At 34.6% G+C, this 22,654-nt stretch overlaps 1 protein-coding gene across 5 annotated transcripts; it reads right to left on the reverse strand.

Moving 5' to 3' along the window:
* Positions 1-698: 698 nt before the first annotated feature.
* Positions 699-19,288, reverse strand: LOC127841640 (folate receptor gamma-like). Of its 5 annotated transcripts, XM_052370634.1 has the most exons (7): positions 19,250-19,268; positions 17,107-17,148; positions 16,411-16,449; positions 9,146-9,317; positions 7,414-7,602; positions 6,514-6,652; positions 699-4,350 (listed from the first exon to the last, which is right to left on the reverse strand). In XM_052370634.1, the coding sequence occupies exons 1-7, from the start codon at positions 19,252-19,254 to the stop codon at positions 4,064-4,066; spliced, it is 873 nt and encodes a 290-aa protein (XP_052226594.1). In that variant the 5' UTR covers positions 19,255-19,268; the 3' UTR covers positions 699-4,063. The 5 variants fall into 5 exon arrangements, with proteins under 5 accessions (XP_052226594.1, XP_052226595.1, XP_052226596.1 ...); XM_052370635.1 differs by lacking the exon at positions 16,411-16,449 and having other exon boundaries at positions 19,250-19,270; XM_052370636.1 differs by lacking the exons at positions 16,411-16,449; positions 17,107-17,148 and having other exon boundaries at positions 19,250-19,288.
* Positions 19,289-22,654: the final 3,366 nt, after the last annotated feature.

Genomic DNA, 22,654 nt, shown 5'->3' on the forward strand with positions numbered 1-22,654 from the left:
GACCTTGAAGGATGACCTTGACCTTAAACCACTCAAAACATGCAGCTCCATGAGATACACATGCATGCCAAATATCAAGTTGCTACTTTCAATATTGCAAAAGTTATGACCAATGTTAAAGTTTTGGGACAGAACGACACAGTGACAGAATGACAGGCCAAAAACAATATACCCCCGATCATTCGATCTGGGGGCATAAAAATTCACTGTAGCAAAATGACCTGACAATATGCACAGATTTGCTCTATGGACATCCAGACTCATCATATTCTGATCCTCAGTGTTAGATTTTGTGCAAAAACTAAGTGTGAACCACAAGGGACGAACATTTGGAAGGATGAACATTTGCTTGGACAGAAATGATCTGCGAAATTTGTTTTGGACCAAGGCAAACTCAATTCCATCAATATGAATTTGGATGGATGGACAAAGCAGCTCCTACATGTCACGTCCCTTTTGTGGAACATAAAACTCACATGGATGCCATTATTGCAGATTTTATTAAACAGACTGTTACAAGCATCTCAACCCACGTACACATGTATTGTGTGAGAAATTGTCTTTTATTGAAACTGAGTACATGTGGTTCTTGATAGGGATTTAGGATATTTTTAATTGAATGTATGAAATCCCTTTTACTTGTTTTCAACATGGAGTGGTTATTTTATATAAGATAAAAAATACTAGGAAGCTTTAAATCTGCTAATATTTTTTTATTAATATTCAAATGTTTATATTTGTTTATACATTATTTTATCAATAGGCACAAAAATCCATTTGAACTACTAATTAAGGCTAAATTCAGAACAAATACAAGTTAGCTCTACACTATTCATATCTAAGCACTCAAATAATTTCAAACCAAAATAAAATGCTCCTTGCTATAGTTTCCCTTAGCTTACTCTCATTCAATACACTCACTCCAGATTGTGTTAGAATTCAGAAATACCCACTTCTACCCAGGTACAAACAACACTGTCCTGTTTTATTCACCAATGTTAGTAGCTTATTGAAAATAATAACAGTTGATACAGCATGTGATTTTTAAATGAGCCAGTTCTGTTTGTATGTCTGGATTGGGAAGAATTTCTAAATTATAGCACATTCTGGGATATGTTTAATACGGGCATTGCAGGAATGATTACTTTATTTCAAAACTTTCCGCTTTTATGCAATTCTTTAAATTGTTTCTAAAAGAAAACCCAGTCTATGCATGAAGTGCCTTTTCCAAGTAGCCTGTGGTAATTACATAGGCTAATCTGGGACAACACTATACCCTCAAGCAATAAGCCTGTGGTAATTACATAGGCTAATCTGGGACAACACTATACCCTCAAGCAATACGCCTGGTTTTCCGAGTGATCATATATTCATGGTAATGATATTTTAACCCTTTCCCCCATTAGAAGCAAAGTTAAAATGGCTTTTGCAACCAGCATAAAACCAGAACAGCCTGCGAGTTACTGGCAGTCTGTTCAGGTTTTATGCTGTTTGTTGCTTATCAGTATCTAAGGGTTGGAAATGAAGCCTTTGAAACTTGAATTAAGTAAGAAAGGCATTTAATTGAATTTGACTTTCTATGTGACTACAAATGAATCAAAATACGTATCTTAGTGGTAAAGGGTAAATAAATTCGGCATACAGCCTGTTAATTCAGTGTCTGGATAATGTTATCGAAATACATGAAACAATAAAACATGGAATGGTCAGTAAATATTGCGGACTTAGACAACCCTGCATTATAACCAGTTTTTCTCTTTAAATTTGTAAGAGATGTACACAAAACACAAAAAAAAAACATGTAATGAGCAATATTCATAAAGGTGTTCCAAATGAAGTTATTAATGTCTTCAAAATGAAAACACAAACTAGCATTGTATTGTAATAATAAATTAAATAGTATTACTCTTTTAGTACTGTCAGAGCAGAGATACACATAATTCTATCAATACAACAAAACTTAACGACCGTTCAAGAGTATATGGGACTGTTTTTTTTAGTTTAAACGTTCCTTTCTTGTCTGAATCTGCATTATGTGAGGACCCAGAGTGTGTACATGTACTACGTCTTTATCTCAAAGATGGTTGGGATAAGTGTAACTATAAAAGTAAACGAGAAGCACAATGCCCTTTCTGAACTTTGAAGCCACAGCAGCCAGCTTTATCCAATTAAAACACAATTTTAGAGGGTTTTTTTTTTAAGAAAAAATTGTCAAAAAGCAATGACTGGCACAAAACTCAAACTTGATTTGTAAGTCATGTAGGTGGACTGTCATGCCAGAAATGAAGTCAGTGTATGAAAGTGTTTCGGAAGAAGGCTGAAAAACTATAATTTTAAAGAACAAGTCCAAGGCCAGTAATTCTGTTAAAAATCACTGGACAGGAACAAAACTCGAACCTGATCTGTATGTTATGTAGGTAAATTCACACATATATAATCAGGCTAATATCTCAAAGCGTCTGACTGCTTTATTCCCCCTACCCATTTTTTCATAAAGGAAAATAAAACATGACACCAATAATGTTCACAAGTGATATGACAACTATTTCACCAGCCCATTACCAATTCTATATACACCATGTCACATGTTTTTTGCATTAATTTGCATTTCACCGCATTTTAATGAGGATCAACAGTTACAAATTAGATAAATCATGGGTCATAACTATACTATATCTAAGGTGGATTGGGTTACAATTTGAGCATTCATTTATTTCAACAAAGATGTTCAAAATTTTAGTGAAGATCTGATAAAAACTGTTTGATTCAATACAGCTAAAGCCAATTGTCAGACCCATTTTCAAAACATAGAGTAAAATTAAGTTACAGCTATTGTTTTAAAAAATTAACATGATTTGAACATGTTTACATCAACAGCAGGTTCTATATTTTATAATTATGCAAATTTTCTCCATTAGATATCGTCAACAACCTTTTATATTACAAAACATTCAGCAGTTACGGTAGTGATATGTTCACAAGTTAATAGAAGTTCATATAAAACAGCATTCGATGTCTTACATTTATATTGAAGCGTTTGCTAGTTGATTACATTAATATTTCAAAAGAAAATAACAACAAAAGCATCAAAGCACTTGATAAGCTTTAAAAAAATTAATTTAAAAACATTAAGAGAAACATATTTAAACAAAAATAAAACAGGTTCATCATTAAGTAGTCCTTGAAAATCACTTAACCTGAAAATGAACAAAGTCAAAGAAAGCAAATAATTTTAGCGTAACGAGTGCATTCCTTGAAAATTTCATGAACATTCTGTTTGTCCTTTTATATCACAGACGTAATTCTTAAGACAACTTTTAAAATGTATTTATTTCATTCAAACAATATTGTTCAGTATATATTTTGTATCAAACAAGAATCATATTTAATACAATGACACTGATATCACCTATTGCATGTTGGCAAAAATCTCATCTAAAATAATATTGTTCAGTATATATTTTGCATCTAGTCACATGATCAATGCAATGACCTCGATTTCCCCTATTCTGATTTGACTAAAAATCTTGCTTTACAAACTGCACAGTTACTAAACTAATATTACATAAGAAACAAACTGGCAAGTGTATCTATAATATCTATAAGTATCTATATTATAAGGCTTTTGCTGTGATTTAGCTTCAATAAACAGGTTTTAATTAATACTGGATAAAAACTGATTTAACATACAAACATTTAGCATGTCCAAAAATTACAGGAGCGGGCCTCTTGGTCAGTCACGTGGTTTTCATGCTCTGACTTGTTACTCCCCCTTCCTTACACATTTTATGTATTTATTCACAATTTTTAATTACATACATATATGTGGTGTGTAATCTAGTCCTTTTTAACTTTGATATTTAAAACACTCTATTACATAACAATATGCATTGTCAAATTTTGATATACTGTATTTGTATTTTACATAAATGGTATGCGCACATTTGAATTGTTTACTTTTGCGTTCGATTGAACTAACATTGCCCGCTTAATAAGAAAGAGTTTGTAAGATTTGTAAAATAAAACCACCCTTTAAGCCGCACATAAAACGCTGCTAGAAATCTTACCTAATCACAACCACCAAAATGGCAACAAAGACAAAAAAACAATTGGAGACGTTAACAGTCAATGATGAGGAAGCTTGAAGGAGTTTCAGGGCCCGGTCTTTCGCAACCTGGTAGTTAGGGTTTTCTGCATCTTGCTGCCACCACATCACAAAGCAGCCATCAGGATCGGTATTGTTGACCACCTTCCATGAATGGTCCCAGACTTTCTCACAGAAGTTTGTTGAATTCTTGAACATTTCGTTGAATGTGAGGCAATATGAGCCTGTGGGGCATTGGGATGTACCTGCAAACAGAAATTCATATTTTTATATCACATTCAAACAACTTCAATATTTATTTTTTGTTTAACAAACATATAAATTGTCCCCTATAAGCTAAAAGTAATTTTAAGAGAAGAAACATGGCAGCTAACTGTGCAACCCAATAATGGATTTCAATGTTTCAGTTATTCATTTAATTGATATTATTGTGCAATCACAACTTATGTCTACATGTATGCTTTTAATGCATAGCATTTCAGATTAATACCACCATAAAAGCCCCAACCATTGAGAGAAAGGTGTTTCTATATTCAAAAACAGTGATGTTGATCTTGACTCAGAATGGTCCCATATGGAATGACATGTTAAGCATGTATCAGAGAGGGCAATCACATGTTGGTCAAGATGGCAACGGCCATGCCGAGATGGCTATTTTAAGCTGTTTTTTACCTTTTATTACTTGCATTAATTGTTTAAATGATGCTCACTTTCCAGCCATATCAGCAAGAAAGTGTTAAGCGTTATTTCGTATGGATATTTGCCTTTATCGAACTTTTCTCGCTGCAAATTTTCTTAGCAGGAGCTGTCCTTTAGTGACCCACATGTCCAGTAAACTACCTTATTGATGCCGCTCACATACCCGCCCGCCTTACCTCAATCTAATACATGTATAAGAAATTTTTACCACTGTGAAAATCTGGTTAATGAATAATAAATAGACAGGAAACAGGAAAAACATTGGACAAACTAGAGATGTGTTTGTCAGAAACACAATGCCCCCTATTGCGCCGCTTTGGAGCCATGATATCTTTGACCTTGAAGGACGACCTTGACCTTTATTCACTCAAAATTTGCAGCTCCATGAGATACACATGCATTTGAAATATATAGTTGCTAACTTCAATATTGCAAAATTTGACCTTGACCCTGAAGGATGACCTTGACCTTTCACTTCTCAAAATGTGCAGCTCCATGAGATACACATGCATGCCAAATATCAAGTTGCTATCTTCAATATTTAAATATTTGACATTTGACCTTGAAGGATGACCTTGACCTTTCACCACTTAAAATGTGCAGCTCCATGAGATACACATGCATGCCAAATATCAAGTTGCTATGTTCAATATTTCATAAGTTATTGCAAAACTTTACTATATTAAAGTTTTAAATATTTGACCTTTGACCTTTAAGGATGAACTTGACCTTTCACCACTCAAAATGTGCAGCTCCATGAGATACACATGCATGCCAAATATCAAGTTGCTATGTTCAATATTTCAAAAGAAATTGAAAAAACTTTACTATTTTAAATATTTAAATTTTTGACCTTTGACATTGAAGGATGATCTTGACCTTTCACCACTCAAAATGTGCAGCTCCATGAGATACACATGCATGCTAAATATCAAGTTGCTATGTTCAATATTTGAAAAGTTATTTAAAAACTTTACTATATTAAAGTTTAAAATTTTTGACCTTCGACCTTGAAGGATGACCTTGACCTTTCACCACTCAAAATGTGCAGCTCCATGAGATACAAATGCATGCCAAATATCAAGTTGCTATGTTCAATATTTCAAAAGTTATTGCAAAACTTTACTGTAAGGTTAAAGTTTGGAACAGAATGACAGACAGGCCAAAAACAATACACCCCCGATTTATCGATCCGGGGGCATAAAAAGTAGAAACTTTATAGACAAAATTGTTATAAACTTATGACCATAACTATCCAGATAAATTAATGATATGTTGAATAAAATAAAAAACATTAAACCTGTAATTGATATCCCGCAAAATATAGAAGGAAATAGGTACCAGTATGTGGTAACATGTAAACCCCACACTTTTCGGTAAACATATTTGATGAAATCATGTAAAACGCTTAACCCTTAGATAGCTATTTTTACGCACTTGTAGACCCTTAGAAAGATAAATATAATTTAAGACCTTTCTTACTGTATGTAAGATTTAAAGGCTTCATTTCCAACCATTAGAGCAGCAAACAGCATAAAACCTGAACAGACTTCAAGTTACTCGCAGGCTGTTCTAGTGTTATGCTGTTTGCACATAGCCATTTTCACTTTACTTCTGAGTGGGAAAGGATTAAACCTGTGTTGTTGGTTTTTCGAGTTTTCAATATAATCAGCATTTTAACTATTCAAGATCAAATGATACTGTGATACCTGTAGTCCAATTGAAGTTACGCGACCAGTTATCAGTGCACGTGAAATCATCTCTACAGTCTTCCCACCATGCATCACACTCGGACTGACATAGGGGCACATCCACGAAGCGCTCCTTGCGAATCTTCATTCCATCAACCTGAAAACCCAAATTAGTTTTGTGCACCTGCTCAGATTTTTTATAAGTAGAATTTCACATCTTTTCAGATAGCTTTGAAAATCTGAGAGAAAGTCAGAAGAAGTCATTTTTGTGATGAAATTATTTATGGCTTACTACAGGTATGTTAACCCCTGATGACTTTTACATTTAAAAATGAACAAAACTTACCTTTTACAAAACAGAATGACTCTGGCCTCTTGACAATTTGTTCACAATTTGCTTAACTATGAAATACACACCTTCATGTGGCAATGAGCTTCAAACGTTCCATTGAATTCTGATAAGACACATGAACAACTGACCAGAAGAAATAATTCAAACATTACTATGTGTCATATTACAATATGACTCTTGTGTCTCTTACTATCAACCAATATACACCACAATAAATTATAATCATCATGCTGTGGAAAAGGTTATAAATTTGACCTCCGTCATGCAAAAAGTGGATCTTATTCCATATGCGGCCAGCATAATTCAAGAAAGAGCCTGCGCAATCATGCAGTGGGATTAGCAGATTTTATGTCTGCTACAGTCATGCATGGTTTTAAGGTCTCATAAGCTGACAGGTAACCTGCTGACCTGTCTGCGTAGGCAGGGTTTGAGCTTCTCTGAACGCACTTGGCATAAGACCCATTTCGGTATGACAATGGTCTAACCATCTCTTCTGAAACCAAGTTGAAAATGATTAAGATAAGAACTAAAGAGTTTGGTCTCTGTAAAGAAACACAGATCCTGACCTTTACAAGCCATGGCCCAACATTAGGTGAACACTCGTAGAAACACAGATCCTGCTGAAAGCGGCCCTTGCACTTGGGGGACAATGGCTGCGGGCAGTGGTTCCAGTTGAAGTTATACCAGGTGGCATTAATGTGCAAGCTTTCAGTTATCTCCTTTGTACAGCAGCTGCGGTCCTTCCATGGGGTGCACTGCAAACATGTTCCTTTTATGCTGAAGTTTTCACATTATCAGAAGTACATGTTCCTTTTATGCTGAAGTTTTCACATTATTAAAAGTACATGTTCCTTTTATGCTGAAGTTTTCACACTATCAGAAGTGTAAATGTAATTCTGTTCAGTAACATTTATTTGTCTGTCATCTGCACCAATGACAGGTTACTTATATGATCCAGCAGATAAAAACATGAGAATATTTTACTTTATGTTGTGGCACTGAAAAACGTAGAGCAATTATTATTTATTTAATTAAACACTTGTTAAAGAACCTAACTGTCCTGTAAACAAAATGTGCCCAGTGTCAATAACATTGCGCTGGGGGTATATAATTACATTGGCAAGGTAACTTGCCCTCTGGGTAAGTGAAAGTCAAATGCTTAAGTTAACCCCTGAGAATTAGTCAAATATCATAGAATTACAGTCCAACTTGACTGAACGTTCACCTGAGAACAACTGTCACCTGTCGACAACAGTCAATCTGGATTACCCCCAACAAAAATCCTTCTATATCACACCTGTGAATAACAGTCACCTGTCTACAACAGCCACGCACTATGACGACATAAGGATGACACGAAATTTTTATCAAGGAATTTTCTAATAAATTATAACAAGCTATGGACGAGTTATATTTTGATAGCATGAAACATAAGCATGTAACAATAACAAAGTGAATATAGGTAGCGATTAGGGGCCCAGTCATAATGCCATGGTAAGAGGGCATGACAAAGTTAATAGATGATCTTTTTCTCTGATAAGGTGTCACAACAACAATTATCTAGATAGTGTTGTCATTAGAAGGCGATAAAAGTATAAGTGGTAGTATATTTTTGCAAAACTAACATCAAATTGCAACTTCTTCATACAATTTCACTTATTATGAAAGTGGACGCTTTGTCACTTAAAACTTCTGTTACAAACATTTTATTTTAAATTTTAAAAGCTTTTAGTGTCTGTTTCTTTGAATGAGAAGAATACTGCTATGCTGTACCCTCTGTCTATAACAATAATGCGCTAATAATACATTTTCAGACGTGACGTCTATGACATGTGACGACCATTATTTAAAAACATCTATCAATGAACATTATACAACTAGACTGTTGAATTTACTGAATAAACCAAATGCAAGAGTAAAAAGAGTTTAAAAAGCTCATAGATTAATAATAGGTATGCATTTAAATAAATTTATTATATTAATTTGTATTTTTTACTAAAAAGAATTTATGTTATACTAATTTTTTGGCAATTAGCATTTTGTTTACATTACACTGTCATTGTTTGCAAACAACAGGCTGGGGTAACCATCTAGCAATTCTACCAACTGGCCAGCCATCTAAAAAGTGGACACTGAGAACAACGGTCACCTGTCAACAACGATCATATTGGTCATTTACCTTGACTGACCACTGTTATCACGTTGGACTTAATTACACAATTTGACAAAACTACTTAGTATATCTATATATAAGCTCCAGTGCAAACGTATGTAAAACCATTAAAAAATATTACCAACTTTTTGAAACAGCTCTGCTTCTGGGGTGGGCTTGTCCTTGTGAATGATGCCATCCATGCAGATATTCATGTAGTCATCCAGAGTTGACAGTCCTGCCAGTCTGTTACCATAAGATGTCCCCAGCATTACCACCAGAACCAGAATGAAGCAGAATGAAAGCATCCTCCTGGTCCTTAAACATACGAGGCAACTAGCTATGAAGCAATCACCTAACCTGATCACGGCAACTAGCTATGGAGCAATCACCTTACCTGATCACGGCAACTAGCTATGGAGCAATCACCTTACCTGATCACGGCAAATAGCTATGGAGCAATCACCTTACCTGATCACGGCAACTATTTATGGAGCAATCACCTTACCTGATCACGGCAACTAGCTATGGAGCAATCACCTTACCTGATCACGGCAACTATTTATGGAGCAATCACCTTACCTGATCACGGCAACTAGCTATGGAGCAATCACCTTACCTGATCACGGCAACTAGCTATGGAGCAATCATCTTACCTGATCACGGCAACAAGCTATGGAGCAATCACCTTACCTGATCACGGCAACTAGCTATGGAGCAATCACCTTACCTGATCACGGCAACTAGCTATGGAGCAATCACCTTACCTGATCACAGCAACTAGCTATGGAGCAATCATCTTACCTGATCACAATAATTCAGTATGAGAATTGTTGATGTTAATTGTTTTTTGTTCATGAATACATCATAATTTTTTTTCTATATTTATGTAAAGTTTAATAAGGCATATAAAGGATAACACTTGCATGTGTTATGATATGCAATTTATTATTATGTCAGTCTTGATCCATAACACAAGCAGCAGTCAATGATATATGACACATCTTCATTCCATATAACTATTTACCAGTGCGCCAGCTAGGAATTTAAAAGGGCAAGGTGCTCTTTTGCTGAAAGGTCACTAGCATGCAAAGGCATATATATATAGTATCCCTGTGAAATTTTCAATGTTCCAATGTTATTATTTTATATTTTAAGTTTTTATTCATTCAGAACATTGTTTCTATAATTAATAAAATTAATTCCACTGGGAGAAATTTTGAATTATTACAACTTCAAATACAATTTGCTGTATAATTGTGTGATCAAACGAAATAAGAGCATGTTGGGGTTTGAGGAGGCAGGGTGGAGCCTAAGGGGACAGAGTGCTGCACCCTGTTGTTTAGGCTACACTGCATTCAAAATATGCATGATTATACATTTTACAAACAGGCACCAAACACCCAAAAGGGATGACAAGTTGTTTATGGCACATAATGATTCAGTTTGCTCTACATGCTACAATTTATACATGTAGCCTTTACATTGTCAAGAGACTATAAAACCCTCAAAATATACAACACAACTTGTGTGCAATGAATGTGTCTCATCTGTTAAATGTTAAGTTATGAAAATTGAAAATTATTCAGGAATTAATAACCCATATATTTCTCTCTAGACTTGTGACTTCTATCTATTAATTTCAATTTTGTTTGATTTTTCAATTCTCAAAAAGAAGAGAAAATATATGGCAGTAAATGTTAACAGCACCATTACTGGTCAGAAATGTCACCTTAGAATCAACTACACATGTAGAAAACACTCTTTTGTCTATTTTTTAAATTCCCTACCATATTAATCCACACAGCCTTGGGTCTTTTTAAGTCGTATTAAGCCAAAGTGGCTATCAGCCAATATTTTTAGGAACTACATATTTAACCTAAGACATTGGGTACATCTTTGACCCTTTTACATGATCTTGTTTATGAACACATTTTGTGACCATTACCATTTTAACTTCCTTTAAGCCTCTACTGCTTTGTATACAGCTTTATTTATGCCTTAACCCTTTGCATGCTAGGAAATTTTTCATCTGCTAAAATGTTGTCTGCTGAATTGCTAAAATTAGCAGTTTCTTCGATTTTTTTCAAAGAATACTATCAGAATAGCAAACAGTTTGGATCCTGATGGATCCAAACTGTTTGCAAAGGCCTTCAAAATTTGGTTCCAGCACTGAAAGAGTTAATTCATTTCCAGCCAAGGCAACTCAAACCAAGACTGATGTTATATGCCTTTTAATAGGGTGAGTAGCAGCTCTTACAAATTACGTTTGATATCCACAACAAATATTGATTGAAATCTAACATGGCACTAGAAGATCTATACCTCAAGCAAATTACAACTAATTGCTGGAGTGATCTGAGACTGATTGACACTTGCCCGTGACACTCTGTCTCATGATGCTGATCACTTTTGCCAAGCATTTGAAAATTCCATCTTTGTTTGATAAAATTATGCTCCTTACAAAGTGTCAGGAACTTATTTCCAAAACTTCACATGTAACCTTTAATTGTGACCTTGACCTTGGACATAGGAACCTGCTTTTTGTATGTAACACTATAAGTCTCATGATGCTGATCACTTTTGCCAAGCTATTTGAAAATTCCATCTTTATTGGACAAAGTTACGCTTATACATTTTCATGAACCGTTGAAATGGTTGAAACTTAATATTATTACTCTGCAAGCACAGCAGATCATATAATGTTGTTATTACTGTGTACATTAGGGATATATTGATTATATTTTTGTGTTTATGTATGCTAAAAAACTTTTAATGCTGCTCATTTTACTAATTAAAGTGCCTCCTGGATTCCAGGTGACGAGTTAACATAAAAATGCCCATACACAATGTAACTCTCAGCCAACCCAGAGCAGAGGGTAAGTAGCTGGGAGTTGGATTAGTTGTAACTACAGTGTTTTTTTCACCATTTTGGGAAAGGGGCCAGGGCTCTTTGGATTGGAAATTTTCAGGTACTTTTGCCTAAAATTGGGAAATTAATGTTGTTGATTTTATGACAGGCGTTGTCTAAACACATACATTTACAAAGAATATGTCAACATGCTAAGACATTCTAATTTCTGCATTTCCAAAGAAAATAAAAATAAAATAACAACAAAAAATCAACAGGTAGGAAAAAGGTATTAAGTAAACATAATGATGCCATTTCTGTAGTGGAGATGAGCTAGTAATGAATATACATTTGGATTTGCAAAATATATTTATACAGATGCGGTTAACAATTTTAAGGTAAATACAATTCCATTTGTTGCAATCCTTCATCCTGCATGAATGCTTATAATGTTCCATTTGTATTCACTCATAAATAGATCAACAAACATTAATTCTTATTGGATACATCATGAGCATATACGATTTCAGATTTTATGCTTACAAATACTTTAAATTTGATAATAAGTGTTTTCAATATTATATTTTCTAAGGTTCAACTTATAGAGCTGGATTTAGAGATAATTGACATGTTTTGACTTATTAAAAAATATTCTTTTTTGGAACATGATATTGGAAAATTTTAGGTTCCATTTGGGAAAAATAAAAACTTTTTGTCCATTGGGAATGGGTCCCTAGTCTACTTTATAAGGCGCACAAAGAATTGAGAGATACTTTTTATATGGGCTAAATTCGTTGGAACGTCTTATCGGCGAAGGACCAATTAAGTGGTGGAAACCAGAAAGTTTAAACTTTCATCAATTTGCGTAGAATTGCAAAATAACATTACCAATTCATAATGTTTTAGTTCAGACGTCCATTTTTACCTCAAATATCGTCGAATTAAAGTTAGAAAGGCATAAATTCTTCAGTTAAAACTTCTGCTTAAATCACAATACAATCACTGACCTCTCGCCATGTTATGAAACAGATTTAAATATGAACCAATCAGAAGAATGCATTACGGTGTAGCGTGTATGCGTAATTTTATTTAACATGAGCTTTTAACAGCGAATTTTACCTAAGTAGATCTAGTATGCTCATCTTTGTCTATTTAATAAGCATATATGTTCAAAACAGATATGGTGCAGTTTCTATTCACTCTGCTTTGTTTCATCAACTTTTTATGCATGTCTTTTTCACACCTCTGTCTGTGTTGTTATATGTACTTATATTCTATATTACATAGGACGGTATACTGTACGATCTGTATCACTATTATTAATGTACCGTATAAACATAAAAATAAAATGTTATTTTTTTCAGAACTTACACATTTTTTATTGTCACTTTAGAAAAAAAACAATGCTCAATTAATGCAGAAAAGTATAATAATATTGCTTTACTATATAACGCTCTGCGCCACAACAGACAAATGGAAACTGTGTTTCCGCCGCTTATTCTTCACATTTAAACCCCATGGTTAAGATTGAGGCTGCGTCATCGATAAATTTCTACACAGCGAGTGAATCGAAAGATATTGAAAATGTGAAAAGTGGTTGGATTTAATTTGCTCAGGCGTGCACAATTCAAAGTGTCATTACATAATTCTTGCGGAACATTATTGAGACATGAATTATCTACTCAGGTATGTAAATATCATTGCACTCCGTTGAGGCCTAAAAAAAAAAATGTTTGTTTCAGGTTACGGGCTCAAAAAAATGAGGGTCGGTAGGTCGGGAATTTTTTAATTTTTTTTTACTGTAGGATCTGAAATAAACTGGTGGCAACAGTGTGAATCAGATATGCGTAAATAACCCCATGTCACTATAAATCGATAATTTCAGGGGTTTATTGCAGTTTTATGGCTTTGTTTTACCTACATGTACCACATTAATTGGTCCGAACCGTGTACTTCTCGGCGATAAAACCATGGCAAGTTACGTAAGAGACTGATGATAGCCAACAGGTGTTATCCTTCTGAAAATTGTGCTTTTAATGCATAATATTATCAAAACATATTTTTCGACACATAAAGCGTTTTAACAAATCGATATTTAATTCATAACAAATAGAACACAAGTATAAATATTCTGTTAAATTCCATAATGAGAATAATAACTTGTAATCCGAAACACACCTCCGATTTTTTAATGTTAACACGACGTTTACAAATGCTTCCAATATAGTCATTATGCATATTTCCAGACAAAAGAGCGCGAAAATGTACAACGTCAAGGAAAGCGTTCGTGTTTTGATTTTTTTATACAAACTTTGTAGCGCAGAGAACATAGAAATCTGTTGATTTCGGTTAAAAGTTTGTTTGGTATTTTTAACACAATTATATCACAAATAATTTGTTATTTCCTCTAAATTAATTTCAAAGGTCTTTTAGTTGAGTAATTATTGAAACAGTAATCGTGTATACTGATTCAAGAGAACATCTGGACGGAAGTGGAGTAAGTGTTGGGCGTTTAATGAAAACATGCATAGCACGTCTACTGAACTATTGTGTAGACTGCTGTCTGCGGTGTTTGGACAAAAGAGATTAACATGTGTGAAATTGAATGCAACTCTGCCGATTTGGTCCATAATTACCGGTAATAGATTGTTTTGAATGTACTTATTTTAATCAATACATTTGCGATCTAAATCGCGGCCGAATAGTGTAAAATGCGATTTAAAATTTTTTTGGGGATACAAAAATTGCAGTCGGGGGTAAACTGACACCGTCAGTCGGGTATCCTGAAACAAACATGTTTTTTTTGTCTGATGTCGGAGCTTGAATGTTGGGCACAAAATACTTGCGCAACAATATAGACAAAGAAGGAAAACTTTCCACCATTGTTTTGGTCTTTCCCCCGTTGTACGCTCCAAATATTACCAATATAAAAAAGTAACTTAATATTTGAGAGCATCAACAAGTTGGACTAGGATCCCCCTACCGGACCCAAATTTGAGCGAAATAAAAACTTTAATCTACTTAACATCTTGCTAGTGTTCCTATTAAGCAGCAATTTTTCAAACAGGCATTTAATGTACTTCATAATTTTTTTATCAAATGCCATACCCTGTTTCCCATGTAATATAACCATTACGAATATTTTTATCTTTCACATGTGTACAGGGCCCTCAATCCATTTTAGGGAAGCGGGTCGCTACCCTCATGAGGGGGAATTTTCACGACGTTTCGCTTTTGGGGGGGATTTTTAGGGTTTCCCCTGGCTCAAAAATTTCTTTAGCCAAATTGACTAAATTCTTCTATTTTTGGTTACTTAAATAGTTTTAATGAAGAAAAGGTTGTAGCCAAATAGAATTTTTTTTTATCAAAATTGGTCAATTTGTAGCCATTGGCTTATTTGGTGAATGGCAGAGTAAGCCCTGATTTTTGTACTTACGCTCTCATTATTATATTTGTACGTGTTTGCATTATATTTGTTTCTTTTTTCATAATGTAGTGTGTTTGACAAGATTAAATTGAAATAGAATTGAGATATAATAATCATGAGACACATCTAATTAAAAAAAAAAAATTCAGGGGGAATTTCCCCCCCCCCCCCCCCTTCCCCCCAAAAGATGAAAAAAGTATACTTTTCAGGTGGGGGACTGAGGCCGAAATTTGGCCGCAGATTTGATAGATTGAGGGCCCTGGTGTAATATACTTTTTAAGCGTTTTCATTGGCTTATTTTGGTTTGATTGACCGATAGCATTTTGTTATTTTGCTGAAATGACGTTGCAACGTCAAATGATGTCACAAAATGTAAACAACATTCGGGATTTATCATTATGTTTGCGCAAAAATTTATTTAATTTACTCATTAAAAAGTTTGTGACATAAAAGATATGACACTCGTTATCATATCATACCATATTTTATTAAACTTGTCCAGGAAATTGGCTCGCTTACTAATTCCTTAACTCGTTTAATAAAATATGGTATGATACGACAACTTGTGCCAGATCCTATATGTATGAAATTTTCTTAAAATATATATAATAATGGGCGTAATCTTATTCAGCAATTGTTACGTAAGTATTTCACCATTAATTTTAGCCGGTAATGTTTTTCAAAAGCAAGTAGATACACATGTAATCTACATCTACATGGTTTCATCAAACTGTCATGGCTTGACATTTCTTTGACGGTGCGCAAGGCAAGAGTATAAAGTAAAGCTACAATAGTAAAGGTATAAAAAAGTAAAGTCAAAAGTAAGAAAGTGTAGTAGAGGCCCCAGTTACTTTTCACACCCATCAGGTCAAGACCAATTTAGCTTCCGTGATGGTACCAGGGCACAAGGCCCCGCCAACATAGCTCAAGTCCATCATCTGATAGTCCATAACAACGGACTCCCAGAGCCTTTGATAATTTTTGCTATGGCGGCTCTGTCAGTCCATTTGCACCCCTTCATAAACATGGGTGCAGTTCAGCGCACGGAATCTGTGCGCTTCACTAAACAGATGTCGTTCGAGACAAATTGAGGAAAATAATGTATAAACTTCATAAACATGTTATATATTTACCTGAATGGCAACCTACGGATGTTATCCTTTGCATGCACCCTATAAAAATACGACGATGTTTCAACACACTTTTCTCGCTGACATTTTCATGTTTAAATTTGAAACAGTGTAGTCTGTATTGAATACCACATTGTCATCGACTTTTATAGGCTCCATCACATAACCCAACGTGCAAAATATTGGTGTACTGCGACCTAAACAATATTGGGTCAATTTTCCAATATGGCAGATACAGCGTACGAATGAAAAACTAAGTCAATAAAAAGCAGTAATTTCTTGCTTTAATGGTACAATTTTTATGAGTTTGTGGTTTAGACAGGTAAACTTTAATAAGTTCTTGCAGTTTCAGTGTTCCTTAACCCTTGCATTGTTGATAACATTTTGCACCCATGGACAAGAGAGAGCGCATTGCAACTCTCAGCAACCCATTGGGTTATAAAGCTGAGAGTTGAACTATTGCAACTAGTCATCGGAGTGCTTAATTAGTAACTGGGAGGGTGTCCCCTTAGTCCATATAAACGGACTCCCATAGCCTTTCATAATTTTTGCTATGGCTTCTGTTGCAGTCCATATGCACCCCTTCATAAACAAGGGTGCAGTTCAGCGCAGTGAATCCCTGCGCTTCACTAAACAGACGTCGTTCGAGACAAATTGAGGAAAATAATGAATAAACCTTCATAAACATGTTAAATTTACCTGAATGGCAACCTAGTACGGATGTCATCCTTTGCATGCACCCTATAAAAAGACAACGATGTTTCAACACACTTTTCTCGCTGACATGTTTATGTTTAAATTTGAAACAGTGTATTTTGTATCGAATACCACATCGTTATCGACTTTATAGGCTGGAGCACATAACCCGACGTGCAAAATATTGGTGCACTGCGACCTAACCAATATTGGGTCAATTTTCCAATATGGCGGATACAGTGTACAAAACAAAACCTAAGTCAATAAAATCAATTATTTCTTGCTTAATGGTACCATTTGGATGAGTTTGTGGTTAAGATAGGTAAACTTGTATAAGTTCTTGCAGTTTCAGTGTTCCTTAACCCTTGCTTTGTTGATAACATATTTGCACCCATGGCCAAGAGAGAGCGCATTGCAATTGACCAGTCGCCAAATTATCGATCGCTCCGCCCACATAGTCACGTGGTCTAGTGATTAGAAAACTCCGACAAGCAGATCGCAATTATAGCGGATTACGTGAGGGAAATTCTATATTTGTAATGATGTATTATGCTCTTTTCTATAAAATGAATTATTAAAGCCGCACACTAACCTAAACTGCTTTGTTAAACGTTAATACAATCATAAAAACTTCAGAGAGAAATGGCGTAATCAAAATAAATGAGTTAACGGCAGACTGACTATCAGAAACGTTTCTTATACATATTATATAGGGAGGTGATGAAAAATCCGTTGTAAAAATGAGCATTTATTTCATATTGATTTTGAACTTGTATTCAACCGTCTGACAGTGAACCCGGTGGCTATTCATATATAATTTTGAAAATATTTATATTAAATGCAAATGACATATCCATATCATGATGGGTTTTTTGTTTATTAACAATGTTTAGATCTTTGTTTTATTGTGTTATTTTTAAAAAGACACCGATTTTTTTTATTTGGACATAAATTAAATTTTGATTGTTACCATAATTTAATACAGGCCTAATTTCGTGGTTTCATTAACAGATAGTCTAATATGCATTTTATTTCATGTATGTTTAATGCGAACCTGTTACATTTCACTATCAAAAAATGAAATGTTGGTATTACGGTGCTGTTCACGAACATTCGAATTGAATACATTAAGCATATTATGCATTTGCTTATTCATAACAAGATGGCCCTTATATGTTAATTGCAATGTTCACATTTCTCCCCGTACCAATATATGTTGTATTAGAAATGTTGTTGTTGTATTATAAGCCGTACATTTTACACTTGAAGTCGCTTTAAGCTGGCTAATTTAAGCCGCGTTGAAATCACCTTTGTGTTGTTTTTACTTTAGTTAAAACAATATTTAAGTTAACAATTTATAATGATTTCCCTTGTTTATGATCCACAGAAAATAAATATATAATTGCAAATCATTTAAGTAATTAAATAGTTTTCTTTTCTTGTGTACAGTACCTAACAGTGCCTAAATGTTCCTTCATTCTGAGATCCACGCAACATACTGTTATTTATTAATCATCGACAATTACGCTGAGATTAATAAGCACGTGTGGCAATTATTATGTTGCCCAAACTGCTTAATAATATTGTGCATCAAACGGTATAACACGTTTTATAGAACACACACCTGGTGTGGTTAAACTATTTATTGTGTGTTGTTTTCTCATTACTCGTTCATATGTTCAAGAAATAAAGATAAAATAATAACCTTTTATAAAGTATGTATAGCACCTACAATTTTGAATAATGATCGAACAGTAATGATCATGCATTTGATATAAAATCTGTGTAAACTCTTAAAAATTACGTCCATTCCATATGTACAACACGCTTTGTTTGTCGGACCAAATGGCGGCCAGATAAGCGTTGCTGAGGGGTGTGTGAAAAATCGATATCTGATTGGCTGATCGACAAAATGTGGGCGGAGTTGGCGACTGGTCAATTATCAGCAACCCATTGGGTTATAAAGCTGATTATTGCAACTAGGTGTCCCCTTAGAAGGTTAGGTTAATCATGTCAAGCAGAAAGCCCATAATCCCCTATTTGTATTGAAATTCTTTATCTCTAGGACATTGAAAAGGTGAGAAAATACATATGATTTAAGGGAGTAGTGCTGTACAAGAAATGTCAGTTACAAATTGCATCTTACATCATGTGTTGTCGGAGGTCAAAAATGTCGTAAATAGAAATAAGGGCAACAACTCGTTTTGATAAGGAAGGGTAAAAAACACTAACATTTTATAAAAATAATCCATATTTTAAAGGATCCTTTTCACGTTTCGGTTAATTGACAAAATTAAAAAAATATTTCAGATTCGCAAATTTTGGTTAACAGGAAACTCTAATACTGAACATTTACCATGCTCTAAATATATATTATATTCATCTTTTGACGATTGAATAACCTGAAAATTATAAAGCGTTGCAACGCGAAACGATTGAATAATTTGCAGAGTTTTGTTGTTGTCGATACATTTTGTGATACTACGCGAATTGCTTATATTAAGTATTAAATACATTAATCAATGTGTGAAGACGGATGGCCGAGTGGTCAGAACTACCCTACAGCAAGGGTGCGTCCCAGCTGAATGGACGTTGGCACATGTGACCCCAGTCTTCAAGAAAGGCGACAGAAGCAACCCGGCTAACTATCACACAATTTCTCTGACATCCGTATGCTGCAAATTTATGGAACGCATAATCCACAGCCAGGCCATGTAACACCTGGACAAACACAAAATCTTGGTCGACCATCAACTTGGCTGCCGGAAAAGCAGTTGTCAATGTGAATCGCAACTTATCATCACCCTACAGGACCTTTCCGCATCCCTTGATGTTGGCGAACAGATAGAGATGCAATCCTTATGGACTTTTCTAAAGCCTTCGATGTTGATCCGAACAAACGATTTCTCGTGAAAGTGGGTTACTACGGAATCAGAGGACATGTCCTTAGCTGGATAGAAATTAAGCTTCCTCACTGGTCGAAGCCATGGCAACGAGTCTTAGTTGAAGGACAGTCCTCAAACCCAGCCGACGTCACAGCAGGCGTATTCAGTGCTTTGTCATTGGACCACTGCTCTGTCTGGTCTGCAATAACGGCCTATTAGGAACAGTAACATCGAAAACCATGCTCTTTGATGACGATCGAAAAAAACAACAACTTTTAACTGCACTACACCGCGACCTTTGTACGTATTGTTTTTCTTGTACGGCAATGTCACAGAGAGGGATCTTGTACAATATCTGAAGAAGAAGCTGAAGAACTGCTTTGCGAAATACAAGCTATATATTTAACCATATAGCATGATACAATTAGCTAAAACATAAATAGATCCCATATACGATATAGTAACAACAAAACTACAGAAACATTATCAGGAGATTAATTCTTCTTAACGTCACCGCATTGTACGTGAAAGCTACTTGCTGATGGAAAGTCCGTCAGGCAAACTGTTCAACCCTGGGTAAATAAGGCCAATAACAAACATTACTATGTAAAAATAACATATCGTTACCTTCAGATAGATTTGAAGGATCCTGTATATTATTTCCATTAACTTTTAGAAAAGACTGCGGGAGCCAACCCTGTGTGTTATCTCAGCGTTTGATTTGTTGTTAATAATAATAATTGTTATTATTAGCAGTAGTATTATTCATAATATTATTATTTTTTTTATTTGTTTCGAAATAGCTCGAGCAGTTTTTAAACGTTTTCGTTCAAAACAGTTATTATTTAAAGTGGCCTCTTCACGTTTTGGAAAATTTACAAAATAAAAAAAGTTTCAGATTCGCAAATTTTCGTTTTAGTTATGATATTTGTGAGAGAACAGTAATACTTTAGATTTACCATGCTCTAAAATATCCATTATATGCATCTTTTGACGATTTAAAAACATGAAAATTATAAAGCGTTGCATCGCGAAACGATTGAATAATTTGGAGAGTTCTGTTGTTGTCATTATATTTTGTGATACTACCAGGATTGCTTAGATAAACTATAAAAAACGCCCCTCATTGCATGAGGATGGATGGCCGACTGGATTAAACGGTCGTTTTTTACTCCAGGACTCAAGGGGTCAGTGATTCTAGCCCAGTTGAGGGTAAATGTTTTGGGTTTTTTAAATTGTATTATTGTTTTGTTTTACTGGAGCTTTTTAGATCCAATGTTTACATTTATCAATATAGAGCATTTAATGACAACTTCAATACATACTAAATTCTGTGAAAAGGCCCATTAAAATGATATGAGTAATGCCTTAAAGGGGCCTTTTCACAGATTTTGGCATGTTTTGAAGTTTGTCATTAAATGCTTTATATTGATAAATGTAAACATTAAAGTTTAAAAGCTCCAGTAAAAAATCAAAAATAAAACTTTAAAAAAGGGAAAAAAGTAGCCTGCAGCAGGGCTCGAACCAGTGACCCCCGGAATCCTGAAGTAAAAACGCATTAGCCGACTGAGCTATCCTGCCAAGCATACATAAGATGCGTATTTTATACCTTATATAAGCAATCTTCGTAGTTTAACAAATTTAAACGACAACAACAGAACTCTCCAGATTATTCAATCGTTTCGCGTTGCAACGCTTTATAATTTTTAAGTTTTAAATCGTCAAAAGATGCATATAATGGCTATATTAGACCATGTCAAATGTTCAGTAATACTGTTTCCTCACAAATATCATAACTAAACCGAAAATTTGCGAATCTGTAACAACTTTTTTCAATTTTGTCAAACCGTGAAAAGATCCCTTTAATGTTGATTATTGAGTCATGATGGCTAAGAGAAAGTTACGATTTATCACAGGTTTTTGTTATGAGGGTTTTAAAGAATTGGTCATCGATATTCACAGTCTTAAGCTGTTACGTATTGAATGTAATGTGACGGTTTACGTACCCATCCCCCAATATTTTTGTCATTTATACTTACACATCTGAGCAGTTTAAGTAAGTGAATTTAATTGGACCGAACATTTAGTTATTGCCTTATCAAAAGCAATAAGATGGTTAAAGCGATCGGATGCTAAAAGCACAATGATTCTTCAAAATATTTTAGGAAGTCTTTAAAATGTAAACATAACAAACGTTGGTGATTAAAGGAAAATACCATACATATGTATTGGTAGACAGTATTCTTGGCTATCATAATTGAATAAATTGGGAAGTAAGAATGCGAAATAAAAACCAATTTGACTACATTTACAATTTAGAAGGTTTAAACCTTTGAATGCAAAGTAACCAGGTCGTTAAAAGGAAGCACGTGATTCCCGTACGCGACACGCCCTCTTAAGTAGTTGTTACATTTCAATGTTATTTGCGTATCCTTTAATGCACGGGGACGATAGAGAAATAAATAACGTTCTACTAGTTTAATAACAATAAAGTAATGCGTTGTACTATTGACACAGAAGTATTTTATTTACTTGAAAGGTAACCATTTGGTTCCTGCACGACTCGCCGCCAAAATTGGGTACTATTCGTGTCTAATGATTTTTTGAATCCTTAACAACAAATTTTGAGTGAGACAATTTGTGTTTAAATATTCACAGTAAACACT

This window comes from Dreissena polymorpha, chromosome 8, assembly GCF_020536995.1.
Source record: "Dreissena polymorpha isolate Duluth1 chromosome 8, UMN_Dpol_1.0, whole genome shotgun sequence".
NCBI lineage: Eukaryota > Metazoa > Mollusca > Bivalvia > Myida > Dreissenidae > Dreissena > Dreissena polymorpha.

Excerpts from the sequence above, each read along its gene's own strand:
- LOC127841640 (XM_052370634.1), bottom strand. Across the intron at positions 9,318-16,410 it reads ATCCGTAGGTTGCCATTCAG|GACCAGGAGGATGCTTTCAT; the intron begins GTAAATATATAA and ends CGTATGTTTAAG. Across the intron at positions 4,351-6,513 it reads TAACTTCAATTGGACTACAG|GTACATCCCAATGCCCCACA; the intron begins GTATCACAGTAT and ends TTCTGTTTGCAG.